The sequence below is a fragment of the Blennius ocellaris genome (assembly GCF_963422515.1).
Source record: "Blennius ocellaris genome assembly, chromosome: 5".
Classification (NCBI taxonomy): domain Eukaryota; kingdom Metazoa; phylum Chordata; class Actinopteri; order Blenniiformes; family Blenniidae; genus Blennius; species Blennius ocellaris.
This window is the reverse complement of record NC_137654.1, coordinates 7,931,906-7,947,741: the sequence shown is the minus strand read 5'-3', so window position 1 is coordinate 7,947,741 and position 15,836 is coordinate 7,931,906. Positions and strand designations below refer to the sequence as shown.

Genomic DNA, 15,836 nt, shown 5'->3' with positions numbered 1-15,836 from the left:
TTTATGTATCAAATGTTAGGCGTAAAAGGTCATAAAAACATCAGAATAAAGTTTGTGTATCAAACATGGCTCAGGTCACTGCGAGGCATGTGAGGGTGGCGACACATGCAACTTAACGTTCACGTTTATTCAAATTAGAGAAACAAATGACCTTAAAATTGTAGCAATTGTGTTGGACGAGTCAAAGCATCAGGCAGTAATCACAAACATATTTGTTTTGGGATTTTTTATTGTAAATGTGTTTTACATAGTAGAACAAAAGCAAAAAAATATAACATTTTAGCAACTCTTTTTTGTGTGAAGTGTTTAGAAAACACATTTGTACATGACGCATTTCACAACGCACGACGCTGCGTTCCCGTTCGCACCAGTCCAAAACGAGTGCGGGACACTGTGAGCTAGCCCTCTTTAACAATGCTGGCTGATCCTCCAACGCACCGCGAGACGTCCTCACATTCAATAACGTGTTGAGTAAACGCCCAACAAAAAAACACACACAAAAAAAAACAAGTTGAGAAATTCTGACACTATATATTTGAATTATCACGTTATGTACACTTTCTTTACATTTAAAAAAAAAAAAATTCTTTTCACAATCACAGAAATCACTAGAAGAATATTTTAGTTCCTCTCTCGAAATGCATATACAGTATTTACATACATTCGTGGGATCAAGTAATGATACCCAGTTTCTTCTGATTTGCATGGAAGGAATGCCTGACGAGAGTTAATACACTTCCTCCATACAGCGTCAGGAGCTGTGCACCAAACACTCCAAAAAAATAAGGGTTTTCTTTTCTTTTTTTTCTTCTTTTTTTTGTTTGTCATTCATCGCAGGTTTCAGCAAAACAATCAAGAAAAAAAAACTCAAAAAAAACCAACTGAATTCCAGTTTTGAACATTCACTTTTCATCCATTTCAATACTGACTGAAGCCGAGTTTCTCGACTTTATGGCACAGGAATCAGAGTGTGACGCGAGCAGCTGTGCAGCATCTGCTCACTCTCCCACGACTCCTTTGGTTTTACTCCACTGAGATGCAGAACGACAGAATAAAAGCAATCTGTACAGTTAAATTTGATATGGATATTATAAAAAAAACAAAACAAAAAAAAGCAACAACATAAAAAACCAAAAGCTTGATAGTTCCTGTTCCCTTTTTAAGGCAGAGGTTTCTTATTTTATGGCAACGCGTGTGATGACGTTTCAGTAAAACATTTTTCCTGGATGCGTTTCAAATAGAAAAAAAAGACGTCACGTTACAGTGAGAACGAAGTGAAAAGAAACAGATGCCTGAAGATTCCCTTTCAACCTGCTTTCTGACAACACAAAAAAGTTTATTATTTGACACATCAACCGATTCACTTGGAAGGATCGACCGGCTCCTCAATGGTTCTTTTTAACGAAGCGACAACATTTTCCACTGAGTAAATCCAACTTTTGAGTATCGACAAATAAAAAGCAGTAATTCTTTTAAAACTTCAACACAGTTACTTGCTCTTCAGGCTCATTTATGTTTTCGACGTACGTATGAAACGATTCAAACGCTGCAAACGTCGCCGCCTTTATTCTTCCATGTGTCCAATGAGTTAGAATAAGTATTCGGCATTCAATCCACAAGAGGGCGCCGATTGAAATCAAACTGGTGAAACTAAGGAGAAAGGAAGACTACGGTAACGATGGTGGCAAGAGCAGGCGGCAACACCGATATCGTTATCAAGGACCCCCCCCCCCAAGCTTGTTCCTTGTCTTTTTGTCTAATCTCAACACTGCCCCCACATGGTCATCGGTGGTACTGCTCTGTTGGTCCATATCCGTAAGCTTACAGGAGACGAACAGCTAATACACCAATTTACCAATTTTTACCAATGAGTTTAGGACTCAATGAGGTAAAACAATAAAAAAAAAAAAAAAAAAAAGGTATGCACCGTTGATGATGTCAGGAAGACACAGATTATTTGTTCAGTTCAAGAAAGCTTGAAAATCACATTTCAAATATGTTTTTAAGAGCATAGCAATAGCTTTTTCTGCTGCTAACTCGGCACCAGAGTCTCAATTCGGTAGCTTCTAATACTTTTTAGCATGTGTGTTGTATATTGATACTAAAATTAATATGCCAGATTCTTGATCAGGTGAGATTTTTCAAATTACATTTATTAATCACGAAAGCAGAACCGAGTCTGCGAGAAGGTTTTAACACACTACAGGACTCTAGAAGCAACTCGTGGCCTGTTGTGCGTTAGCGATGCTACAATGTTGCTTTTCCTGCGATCTTGTAATCGACCTTGTCCAGTCAGTAGGATAAATATCTTTTTTGGGGTTGTTTTTTTTAACGGCGATGTGAGATGATTTTCTTCCTTGAGATTCACAGTAGAGGATTCCAGTCTGAACGAGGCTCCAGTCGAGCAACCAGAAACCTTCTTTAAAATTCCACACATAAATCATTGCATTTCGTTCGGAAGTACTTTCGTTTGCCTCTTTCCTAAGTGCATTTCCCATCCTGTGTTATGCGACAGCGGCGGCGACTGCGGCCCTCGTTCAACACGCCACCGATGTCGAGTGAAAGCGGTTGAACTTTTGTTTTGGCTGTTCGTTTACGCGACAGATATTGAGCTGGAAACGTTGACGTCGTCCTGTCCACATGTGTGTTTATTTAAAAATACACAGCAGCAACTAAGTGCAGGGTTCGAAATAGTTGCCGTCTGAAACGGATAAATTAAAGCCGCCGCCAGCAGATGGTCGTCGCGTAATCGGTCAACAAATTCCCACGAGCAGGTCGACGATATTCCATCAGAACGACAAGACGTGTCAAGCGTTGGACACAGACGCGGCTTTTTAACGGGTCGCTGCGCCGCACATTGTTTTGAAAGCCGTAAAAAATGATTGAGTCGATTCCGTGGTTGAAACATTAACTCAACACGGAATCACCGACATTCGGATAAAACCCCACGAGTGCAAATGCCATGTTGTCGTGAGAGCCGTATTTCAACGGGGGCTTGAGCTTTGTTGTCGTGTTTGAGGTTACTACAGTGTTTCTCTTTGCTGTAACTGGACTCGGAGGAAACCCAGAGACTTTCACAACCAAAGGAATGTTGATGCATTTCTTTTTCTTCCTTCCTCTACCTCTTGCTCCCTAACAGTAGACTCTTTTTCCTGGACAACAAATTAAATTCAAGCCATAGAACAATGTTTTCTGATCATTTGAAACATTTGGCTCGAGGAACATTAAAGGAAAGGGGATTTTAAATAGTAGCGAACCCCCAGTGCTCGAACCTTCAAGGGTTTTTAAGGCTTTCTGACTGAAATATCTACGATAAAAGCGAATCCGTCTTCAAATTAGATCCGTCGACAGATTTTAGAATACAGCCGTAACGTACGAGAAGCTTATTCCACCTGTGAGGGTGCTGTGTCAAGTAACAGTTTTCTGTTTCAGTTTAGCTTTTACAGTCTTTTCCTCGTCACCCAATAAATTATCACAGTACCATGAGTGTGCGTCACGTATCGGAGCGGAAAGGAGGCTCCGGAGCGCTCCTTTAAAGGACGCCTGGACTCCCCCCGCTCCCTCCCTCCTCTGCTCGGTCGCCATATACATTTACGTCCATCCGCCGCTGCATTATCCTCCGCCCTCCCTCTGGACTCCGCCGCCTCGGCGTGGGTCTGTCACAGCAGGGTCAGAGGGGTCCGTTAGCGGAGCGTCCTGTCCTGCTGCTTCGCGGAAAGCGGTGGACTTTGAGGTGTTTGGACAGGTGATCGCTGCGGGCGAACTTCTTCTCGCAGACGATGCACTGGTACGGCTTCACTCCGGAGTGGGAGCGGCGATGTCGGGACAGCTCGTCCGACCTCGAGAACCTGTCAGGAGAAAAATGGGAGAAATCCATTAACTTTGGTTCTCCTCCCACTATGAACCCCCCCCCCCCCCCCCCCGGTCTGTTTGTACACAACACCTCCACTGTAAAAATAAAGATCACAGTCACGCCTCGAGCTGCCAAGTGCCATAAAAAAAGAAAAAAACAATGTTGGGCTGTTTTACATGGGGGGGTAATCTGAGAGGTGTGATGCCATGCATTCATATTATCCTGTGACTACTCTGAAGTGAGAGAGACGTCCCATATTTAGCTCAACACATGAGCACCGCAAATCAAAGTCTGATCTATTTCTGGCCTCGCCGTCTCCATGGGCTCCGGCCAGCTCGGGTATCGCGGCAGTGAAAGGGTTAAGTGGATAATCGAGCAGCGCCCCCACACCTCGATGTTTGTCTGTATTAGTGAAGCCGTTAAGACCAGATTAACGTGTAACACAGATTGATTTCCAGTAGCGGCAGCGGGATGAAGGCACGGAGCCGATAATTCACAGAGATGTAAAGACGTCACTCACGGTTATTTCAAACTGTAGACACAGATTACACAACGGGCCCATTCATCATTTTAATGACCCCACAATAAAAAGAAGATAACAGACGGAGCTTGTAACACCACACAGAGGCTTCTAAAAGACCAAGGACCGTTAAACAAATAACGACGTGGGTCAAATTAAAGTCCACATATCTCCTCTGACGTCACACAATAATATCCTGGATGGGACGTATAATCCGTCACCACTGAAATAAAACAAAAAACTATGACAATCAGAATGGCAGACGACAGCAGCATGTTGTTCCGACTCATTAAATAATCTCAATCTCAGGTCTACATCCCCTCATGCATGATTAATCAAAGAAATATCATGACATTGAGGTCTTTGGTGATTCCTTGTTGTTTGTTTCCAAACTGGTAAAAACCACGTGTCATGGCGACTTTTCTGTAAACTGCAGACTGCATGCTCACACAAATAGCATGAAATGAGTTGGGGCACCATGAAATTGAAGGAAGGGTTTTTTTTTTTTTTTTAAACATATCGGAGCATCACGGCAAATAAATCTGAATCTGGGATTTTGTAATTTGATTACAAGTTACAAGATAATGAAGAGTAACAGAAGAGACAACACCACAAAACGATAACCAATCATAACTGAATGTTTTACATTAAAATCAGCATAAACTCCTTTTACTATTTCTTGTGTTTTTTTGAAAAAGCAAACTTAGTAGAGAGTGTGTGTTATTTTGTCAGAGTCGACCCACACTGTAAGTTTGTACCTGCTTTCAAAGCTTCCGTATCAGCAAACATTCTGTATCGTGTTGATTTTTTTCGCTTTGAGCGAAATGCTAACATGCTAAAGCTAGTTTTTGTTCGTTAGCCATTAATCCCTCCATAACAGTTTCATATCACAGGCTCCTATGAAAGCTTATCGGTTGTAAATACAAGCCCGTTGCAGCCCGTCATCATCAGAAGTATTTCACATGTAAACAAACAGAGAAGAAATATGGGGGCATTATTCCTTGGCAGGCTCCGCTAAGGGCTAATAAATGGCGACTGCCCCACATCACGGTGTGTCCGGGTTCAAACATCACCCCGAAAGTCAAACCGTGTTCACATTTGGTCTGTTTAAACCAAAACCCGCTGTGTTTGTGCGAACTGTTTGTGGCGTGAGAACATTTTCATCTGCTCCACAGCTGAACAGTTTGAAACGTCTCGCCACACTTGCCAACACATATTGGTGAAGTTTGACTGAACTGAAGAGACGTAAACTGACACCAGACACGATGTGAAAGACTTCGCAAACAGTACTTTTTGTTGTTTATCGGTCATGATGCTGATTATCGAGTTCCGAACTGGTAGAAATCCCACCAAAATAAACCAAAATGCAACCGAGTGGCTTTCAGTGTGAGGAGTTACGTCACAGCTTGCTTGTTTGGTCTTCTGCTCGGATGTTTAAAATCTCCGTGTGAGCTCACAGCAAACTGGATCGTAGTGTAAACTAACTGTGAACACTGCCTCAGTGTACGTTGGTGCTGAAGTGTACGGATGTGTTGCATACAAAAAGAAAAAGAAAAAGAAAAAAAAAAGATGAGAAAATCGCTGCCAGATGCAGCCTGAAGAGCTCAAAGTTGTTGAGGGAGGTGAAATGGAATAAAAACAGTCGCGTTACTCTCGTAAAGTAGAAACATGAACACTCAATGATGCCAAAAGGAGAGGGACTGCAATGAGATGACGATTTTCTTTGGTATGGACACATAAACAACACCTTTAAAAAAACAAACAAACAAACAAAAAAACCAGAAAATCCTCAGAGCTCCAGCAGCCATTGTACACGGGGAAGTTTTGGTTAGCGCCACTTTAAAGGTTAGACACTCGTTCTGCCGCACTGGAGCAAGACCGGTGAAGGCTTGTCAGAGGGATCAGTGATTTACACTGTGAACATGTACCGATTAAGTTAACAATCACATCGGCGGCTGTATTCCTGACAGCGACTGTACGTTAGTTTCTTATGGATTTCCGTGCACGGCGTGCCCTGAAGCAGAGCCGCGCTGCAAGCTGGGACACGATGCAAAAAAAAAAACACGCACATGTATTCTGCTACTCGACTCCGGCTGGGCCTGAGCCCAACTATAACATACTGTTCCCAGGAGGATCTTTCAGCAGCTATTCCAACGTATGCAAATAGACGGACTGATTGTACGTCGTTTCCACTCCTTTTTTTATCTTTAGGATAAGGTTGATGGTGTGCCAGCTTTCTCTCACCACCTCACCATCTGTCTCAAACCCATGCCTCCTCTCACTACAGCTCCTTTACATGTCACTGAACTTGCATGGGGACGTTAGTTTCCATGCAGGGGTCATTGAGGACCAAGGTCCTTGAGTTCAGTGATTGGAGAGCGCTCGTGTTAATCAACCCACTGCGTTTTTCACTTCAGATTGTGTGGTTTATTGTTTCTTCTTCTTTCTTTTTTTTTTTTTTTTTTGCAACTCAAGTCTTCGGGGTCGCTTGGTGTGGCCACAGCTCAACAAATAGTTTACATGTCAGCATTGCTGCTGTGGGAAACACGTTTGCAGGCTTTGTTGTAGCTTGTCTCCCAACTGGGCTCCCTTGCCAAGTAAAACTTGAGCCTGGAAGGTGTGGCAGGCAAGTTGATCGAAAACAAGCTACAGTATCAGAGCAAACACACTGTACACAACTTCAGCTGCCCTTGTTGCTTTCTTTGTCAGTTCAACATCAACTTTCACGCAGGCAATAATAAAAACCCTCCTTGTGTTATAAGAAACGTTTCCTATATTTATTCAACTGAAAAGTGGCGCTTCCACACCTTGCTGAACTCCCGTTAGTTTAACCTCCTTATCTTTCTTTGCTCGTCTTTTGAGAAGGTGCCAATGAGCTGCAGCTCAAATTAAACCTTGCCGCTTACGTCACCGCCTGGCACATTGTTTCCCCGCATTGATGAATGCATCAGCTGACAGAGTCGAGCAGCCACAGCCTCGATGACAGACAAACCAGCACGCAATGTCAAGGTGTTTTAACAGCAAACCGCTTGGTCTGTTGCCCAGGAGCCACTGCACAGGTCTGGGCTGAATGTGTAGCATACTTGGTGCGTTTGCACTGGTGCCTGAACTTTTAAGTGTTTACACGTGGCCTTGAATGTGTATCCAGCTCTCTACATGAGCGTAATCATAATGTACAGCTCCAAAGGTAGGAAAAAAATATAAATAAAGTAAGGACATAAAAGTCCCAAAAAGCCTTAAAGAGGAAAAGAGTTTGGCAGAGGAAGAAATATAACTGTGACTGAGTTATATGTGGGTGACAGGCCAATGAAATACCAGTCCTTCTTTACTTCAGAGGAGCCAACACATGGATTTGCTCAAAGGTTAGAGGGGGGGAAAAGGTGCCTGACCCTCTGGTTCAGCTCCATTTCCTGGCTCAGGAGGTGCGCAGCGACTTCAGTGTACTGTAAAGTGCTGCTGTCACGTCAGGACTGTGAAGGTGCTCTTTAGAAAGGACCGAGGGTGCAAACGCATGAATATGCTGATGATACTGTGACTTTTAATGGACCGTCAAACATTGTAACCTGCCTGAAATACTGAAATATAAAGAGGACATTCTCAAACAAAATGTGCTAAAAAAAAAAGTACATATTTCGTACAGCACAACATTTATCCATCCACCCAGCTCCGGTACATAAGCTTCCCCTGATAAAGGGTGGAAGGAAGGATTACTTTTTACCCTCTGTAGGGGGATGACGGGGTCTGGACCCTCACTCATAACAAAACAGCTAATACGTGTACTTAACCAGTGGAGGATTAAGCTTGTGACTGAGAAGTCAGTAGTTTGAATCTCGAGAGATTGCTGGTTGCACAGTCAAAGCCATGTCTTGTTCCCACTCTAATTGCCACCAGTAAAGAGGTCTTGACCCTCCCTTACTTGGAAAAAACAGTTAATAAATGTACTTTGTCCAGCAGTGGAGGTTAGTGGACTGAGCTTGTGACTGAAATAGTGCTGGTTTGACTTCCTACTGATTGCTTTGGGGTAAAGTAAAAGCCACTACTTGTTCCTACCTTAATCACCACCACAGTGGACCCTTGAGCAAGACCCCAAACGCTGCGTGTAACTGCCCACTCTGTCCTTAGTGATGGGTTAAATGCAACGGACAATGTTTTTAGAGCCGGTCTTACAGTTATTATTGAGCTCCAAAAACTCACCCAAACACTTACACTTCTCTTCTACATTATTTGCATTTATTCTTCTTCACCTGAACAGTCCCGGCTGTTAAAACTTTTTGTCGTTCCTTCACAATGAAAAACGATTCATTCTTATATTCATTCACACCCACTAATAGTGATGGCTGCCATGCAAGTTGCTCAGACACGATTGAGAGCAACTTGGAATTCAGTACATCATTCACACAGTCACTTTTTCATTAGCGACCAGTTTTGCTTTGCTCCCACCATCTTTCTCAAAATTCCAACATGTTTGCGGTCACGAACTGACGTCACATGCACGCACGCCAAGCGCCGACTGTTAATATGGTGCAAATATAATTAGATCGCCAATTAATCGGATTGCTTTCGGTCCATGCAACCACAGCTACAGTCTTTCTCAGGGACGCTGCAGTCCAGAGACGGGGGGACATGGAGACGTGAACCACAAACTTAAGATACTATTGGCAATCCTCACTGTGATTATACGTTTAATGGCCCATCAGAATGCCATTCATTTGATCAATTCCAGTATTTGTTGGAACAAATGTCTCAATGAAACTATTTGTTTTGGGTGTCGGTGATTTTGCACGCTGGTGTACAATTAAAAGCCACCACTGTCATGGGAATAAATAGAAGTGATGTAAAAACAGGAATATCTGCAGATATAGATCTAGGTTTGAGTTTCTCAACATCTATTATGTCTATAATTACTTTGGAGCGACAGCCTAACAATGGAGGAAGTATTTTAATCTACTGGCTGGCCGATGTGGAAATCAACGGCGGGGAAGAATAACCCGGGCGTCTGTCCAAGTAACCCTTAAACACACTGCAAGACAGAAACTGGAGCATTTTACTCTGTCTGAACAGGATTACTCATAAACCAAGGAGGTAGAAATGTAACCACCGTAAGAAAGCTAGCCAGTATATTCTAGGTCAACCCGTTTAAAGTCCCTGCTGGGAAGCCGATACTTAACGCTGCAGCATGTGACGAGATGGCAGCCAAAATTGCAATAATGTGGTAATGCCACCACGTCCAAGTGATTAATCCCAGTGGAAAACGTCATTATGTTTAAAAGGTTATACGATATAAAACAAGCTTGTATCTGTTCATAACCAGCTGTGACAATTTCGCATTTTCCCACAACCGTCCCAGGCCTTGAAACTTGGGGAACCGCTGTTTGCGATCGAGTGTCAATTCCTAAAAAAATTGGATGGATTTATTATCGAGAACGTGATTTATCTCCTTTGGTAGCAGATGTGCTGAGGATTTCTTTTTTTGTGACAATTAGTTTTGTCGGCTTGTTTGATTCTTCGGTGTCTCCATAGTAAACATGCACATGCAGGTATTTGATGAAAGAAAAAATGCTGATGGAGATAGCTGGGGAAATATGGCTATAGCTTAGCATTGCTTTCTACTGGAAATAAACTGAAAAACCTTCTCATTCAAATATCAAGTTTAACAAGAACCAAGTAATTGCATTCATTTTATGTAACATAAAAGTAAAACTTTTCAAAAAAACTCACTTTTTGAAGGGCTTTGGACTATTTTTAATCGCACAAAAAAACCAACCTACCGGTATTCAAAAGTGACAACCTTCAGTTTCAAAGGCGAACTCAACAGTTTAAAGCAGCCGAGTGTCATACGGCTTTAACCGTTTCAGGTGCAGCCTTCACTCTGGGAAACGACCTCCGGAGCCAAACCTACTTACTTCTTTCTTTTTTTCCCCTATGAACACGTCTGTATTACTTTCGACCATTTCCAACTCAAACCTCAGAGTAACTTCATCTTTAACGACATTTAACATAACCTATAGAGTAATGCTTGACCTAAAGCAACCTTGCCAACATCCGTGAGCAAGAGAGTGACAAACACACGTGGATTATATATGTGCCCTTGTGCAATAACAACATATGTAGAGGTGAACTAAAATGACCAGCAGGTCAAAAGTTGTAATTTGTACTTTGGATTCAAGGAGTCAGAACTGCATTTTCCTCCTTACGAGAAGAAAAATAAAAGGCAAAAACTTTGGCTTTAAATACATACAGTATCTGGGATTTGACTGAATCAAGTAATAACTTTGAACTTGATCTTGAACTAATCTGGTGGATGTGTGTTCCATGTGTGTTCCGTGTGTGTGTGTGTGTGTGTGTGTGTGTGTGTGTGTGTGTGTGTGTGTGTGTGTGTGTGTGTGTGTGTGTGTGTGTGTGTGTGTGTGTGTCTGCAGATGGTAAGCAAACAAATGCAATGGCTAACAGGGGACAAAGTCTGCATGCAGACAACTTCAAAAGTGCTCTAATCTAATCTACAACTTCAGCGTGGTACAAAAACACACAGATAGTGAGGACACGGCCAGCAGGCAGAAAGGGACAGCTCGTAACCATCTTCAAGAGCATTGAGTTGAACTTAGGTTAATTACATTTTTTTTGTTTTAAACTGAGCTTCCTGAAGCTCCTCTGTATATTATATTTAACACATGTGCATGCCTTAAAAAAACTTTGCTTCCCCTTCTAAAGCCACGTCTAAATCAGAGATGGGATGCAAATCTTCCATCCTCACTGCCTGAGAGACAAAATGCAATTGTTTTTCTTCCTTTTTAAATTAACACACATGCATTTGAGAGTTTTTCCTAGAAATACATTCATTTGACCGTCATGATACCAATCAGTTATCATTTTTGGAAAGACCATATGTAGGGGGTTGCATGTGGCCAACATGGCCGCCAGTTGCCCGTGTCCAATCTAAATAAACTTCTGACATCTGAGATAAGCACAGGAACAAGACTGGAGAAAAACAACCGTTTCTTCATGGACTTAAGATCCCTGGAGGACACTTCTTTTCTGAAATGACCACATAATAAAGAGCACCATTCAAGCGCCATTCGTGTGGAGGTGTCATACTCTCTGCATGTCTTTAAAGCCTCTTGAACGTGGCACCACCGCCTATTCTCAAGTGTGCACCTGCAGACCGTGATTCCGCAGGAGTAGATAACCCCGATTAGCCCGATAAAAAAACAACAACTCATCTGTGTGGAATATCAGGGAAAAAAAACACAGAGACGCTTGGTTTCGCTCACCTCCATCCACAGCCGGGCCACGTGCAGGCGAATGGCTTCTCCCCCGTGTGCCTCCTCAGATGGGCTTTAAGGTGGCTGCTCTTTGTGTACATTTTATTACAGCCAGGGAAAGAGCACTTGTGCATTTTAATCAGATCTGCCACCGCACTCTTCTGGTACCTCTGACCAGCAGCGAGGCCCCCTGCCGCCGAACCGCCGCCCAGCCCGCCCTCCCCAAGCCCGGTGGGCTTCGCCGCGATGGGCACTGGTGCGATCCGAACAAACTTAGAGGACGTTGGGCTCCCGGCTTTGCTGGAGCTGGCGACGTTTGCCGGGGAAAGCAGCTGAGGCACCAAGGCGAAGGTCTGCCCCTGAATGTTGACCAGGAGCTGTGCGATCTTGATGTCGGAGGCGGCCTGCGCTGGCTGGGGCTGGCTTTTCTGGGGCTGCTGGTTGGCGGGATCTGAGATGGCACTGGGGTTCGGCTCTTGTTTGATCTGTAGAGGCTGAATTTGTAGGATGACAGGCACACTGGAGGCAGTGCTGGTGCTTTCCGACGAGGCTGCCGACGCTCCGCAGTCCTCCTGTTTGATTCCATCCACACAACCGTCGGGAGAGCTCGCTATGGAGCCGACGTCCACCGTTGAAGACGAGTTGTCCACGCTGGATGGGCGCGGTGTGTGTTTGGTCTCTGTGTAGGAGGAAGGCGGAGAGCGAGCCACGGGCACAGTCTGATCTGAGCTCTGTGACATCGATACAAGTTCTCCAGCAAATATCCTTGAACTTTCAACCTCGGCCTCCTCGGACGCCGGCGACATCGCCTCCTCGCTGCCCTCCTCTGCGTTCTCCATTGCCACCACCATGTTCTCCTCCAGGAACTCCTCTATCTCCTCCAGGGTGGGCTGAAACAGGATGGCCGCAGGATCCTGCAGCTCATCGAGGAAAACGGGGAATTCGTAACAGTCCTCTCGGGCCTGTTGCTGAAGGAGACTCAACCGCTGCTCCCTTCTGGACTCCCACGCCAGGCCCATGGGCAAAAAGGGGGCGGCGGGAGACGAGGAGGCCGAGGAAGGTGGGGATGGGAGAACAACTGAGGACGACAAAGGAGACGCGAGCGAGCCACTGGGCTGAGAGCTCAGGGAGGTGGTGAGAGAGGCCTGCGAGAGCAGGAGGTCCAACAGGCTGTCTTGACTGTCTCCTCCTAAGGAGCTGCAGCTCCCGCTGCTCCGGCTGCTCCTGCTTTCGTAGCTGGAACCCAGGACGTGACGAGACACCGGGGACGAGGACTCCGGGCTGGAGCAGAGGGAGGAACGAGGACTGGAGGAATCACTGAGGTCATCCTCGGAGAGGCCCGGTGAGGAGGAAAGCCCTCCCTGGTAGGGGTGGTGGTGGTGGTGGTGGTGGTGGTGGTGGTGGTGGTGGTAGGCACACGCGTCGGTTACCATATTGTCCGGCGACACGCCACCATTGCTGTGGCGACACAGGCAGCTGTAGTCAGACCCCGGGGAGCCGGTGTAGTACAGGAAGGTCTCCTCACCAAGCGGCAAGTGATCCACCATTCCTGTGCGGGTGGATGGCAGCTGACTCTGCTCTGCTCTGAAGATCAAGCTGATCTGAGTGAAAGCGTCTTTCTTCTTCCTGCAACAGCAAAAAAAAGATTGGGAAAGTCATTTCAGATGCAACGTCACTGCTCTTCACTGGACCTCCGATGCACGTGTTTGTGTACTTCAACGAACATGAATCACAATCCCCAAAATAGAACATGACAAGACAGCTTGTTGAGCTTCAGAGTGTTATCAGACTATGAAGGGTTAAACTGAATTTGAGCATTTGACTGGGGTGATAAGTCGCTCTAGAGTCCAGTCTGTCTTTTCTTTAAGCTTTTGCAGTATATTATTCCTTCCTTACTTTCAAAAGCTTAAAGTATTGCCGTGTTTACCTCTTACTTTCTGCCAATAACTCGAGAAACTCTAGAAATTGGACACCCTGGCGGTTACCTTGCCTTACTTTTTGATACAGCACACAAACCGTCTTTGAGAGGACGTTGTGATTATTTGACCACCTGCACCTGTAAAAACTGTGCAGACACTCTTTTCCTCGAGCTTCGACAGAAAACAAGTCGAGCAGCACAGCGAGTCAACGTGGTGCAGAAGAGCTGTGCAGCTGAGGACACTTCAAAAAGAAAGTCGACCTCGTGTGAAGGAAGTGGAATTCGAACACCCTTGGCTGTGTGTGTGCGTGCGTGTGTGCATGTGTGTTGCAGCAGCTGTTAGTCCAGGCGAAAAGCTGACCATGTGGAATCAGGGGTTCCCATTTCTCACTGCTTGCTAACATTAAAGCCACATGCTTTCTCAACAGTGTGTTTCTATTTATTTCCCCCTTGTGGTCTGTGAGGCAGCTTTTTGTGTGAACGATGTAAAAACAGAAACAGAACACACACACACACTCAGAAAATCAGGAATAGTTGAACAGGATTTGGACTGAAGGATTTACTCTTAATTTCATCATCTGACAATGCAGCACACAGACATTTACAAAGATTAAAAATACGAGACTATTATCAAAAGGTCTTGCGTGCAATGAGTGGCTTATGATGATTAAACACGAGGCTGAAATCCCTCTTTAAACCCTTCACTGACAAAGTGCATTGCATGAACAGAAGAAAAAAAAACACATGGGACTGAAGACAAAATGCTTGCGCCCTCTTCTGTAAAGCCGAAACAAAGCAGAGAGTGAAGTGTGGGGGCCTCTGGGGGCCCTTCATAGGGTTCCAGGTGGTCGTTATTACTTCTATTTGACTTGAAATTGGCTTTTGAGTCAGGCTGTTGCAAGGACGATTAGAGGCGATCCCCCCCCTTCTTCTTCTTCTCTCCCTCCTCTCATTCAGTGTTATGTAATCTGCGATCTAAAGGACGGAATTCGCCTCGGATCTTGTTCCGAGTAACATCGTATGACAGTGAGGAGCTGTGGGGAGGGGGGGGGGGGGATTTTTTTGTTTTGTTTTGTTTTTTTGGGGGGGAGGGGAGGGGGGGGGCTGCAGCTCGATACCTCATGGAAATAATCAAAGTTATTAAAAGGATCTCGGGAAGACCTCTCGAGTCACTTGGCCGACAGTAACCCCGCGCAGCCGTAAAACACCAAAACAGCCTCTTGACAGCGTGATGCGCTCTCGGGGCTTTTTTAACACACACACACTCACACACACACTGCGAGATTAGTTGTGGAGGATCTCTCGGGAATTCATGACATGTTTCCACCAGCATGCTGTCACACTTTGTCCGATCGCCGCCTCGAGCTCATTTCTTTTTTTGCTTGCTCGCTTGCTGCTCTGCAGCGCGCGTGCCGCGACTCCACCGAGGACGTAAACAGCGTTACGCATTCACACGCGTCTTTGCTGTTTTTTTTTTCTTTTTTTTCCCTTTTTCTCCCGATTCCCTCACACATCCAGCGTCTAAGACAAAACAAGCGTGTGATCATCTCGTGCGCTCACCTGAAAAGTGAGAGGAATCCAAACACGCGCTCCTTCCACGCCGTGCGCTCTTCTCCTAGGAAATACGTGTCAGTGCGTAACCGTGCGTAATGGCAATGCAACTCCGCTGCACGGTCTTCGCATTGCCTCCTCTCTCTCTCTCTCTCTCTCTCTCCCTCTCTCTCTCTCTCTCTCTCTCTCTCTCTCTGTCTCTCTGTCTCTCTCTCTCTCTCTCTCTCTCTCGCTGTACACACAGGCATGCACTCACCCTCCTCTCTGTCACATGATCGCAGCGGGGCTTGTTACACCAGTCAAATCAGGGGGTCGGCTGGTGAAGGCTCGCCCGCTCAGAGCGCTGCAATAGGCTCTCTGGTGTAAAGGAGGCCGGCTGAGGGGCCTGGCGTCAGTGGAAAGAGAGAGAGAGAGAGAGAGAAGGCTCGTGAAGAGAGGGAGGGAGGGAGGGAGGGAGTGTGTTGATCAGAAAAATCGCTTTCATCCTCCTGCACTCACTCCTCAGGCATGAGACACATTGTTTACACTCGTTTCCATCCACAAACAGCTGAAAGTCATCTTTAATTCCACCAATTAACACTTTAAAGGACACATATGGTGTATTTCAAGATCTATCTATATTTACAACCTTTAGGATTAAAAACAAAACAAAACAAGAGAAACATGACTGAGGCCCAATTTTACACCACAGAAAAGCTTTACCTTTTCACTGCATTGCTCTAAAACTGTGTCATG

General features: G+C 45.0%; 1 protein-coding gene across 1 annotated transcript; it reads right to left on the bottom strand.

Moving 5' to 3' along the window:
• Positions 1–228: 228 nt before the first annotated feature.
• On the bottom strand, positions 229–15,235 carry klf15 (Kruppel like factor 15). The gene is made up of 3 exons (XM_080496285.1): positions 15,111–15,235; positions 11,642–13,258; positions 229–3,848 (listed from the first exon to the last, which is right to left on the bottom strand). The coding sequence occupies exons 2-3, from the start codon at positions 13,177–13,179 to the stop codon at positions 3,671–3,673; spliced, it is 1,716 nt and encodes a 571-aa protein (XP_080352411.1). The 5' UTR covers positions 13,180–13,258; positions 15,111–15,235; the 3' UTR covers positions 229–3,670.
• Positions 15,236–15,836: the final 601 nt, after the last annotated feature.

Bases quoted from the DNA above. Each gene is read 5' to 3' on its own strand.
- klf15 (XM_080496285.1), bottom strand. From the start codon at position 13,179: ATGGTGGATCACTTGCCGCTTGGTGAGGAGACCTTCCTGTACTACACC. The intron at 3,849-11,641 runs GTGAGCGAAACC...TTCTCCTGACAG, and splicing joins TGGCCCGGCTGTGGATGGAG to GTTCTCGAGGTCGGACGAGC.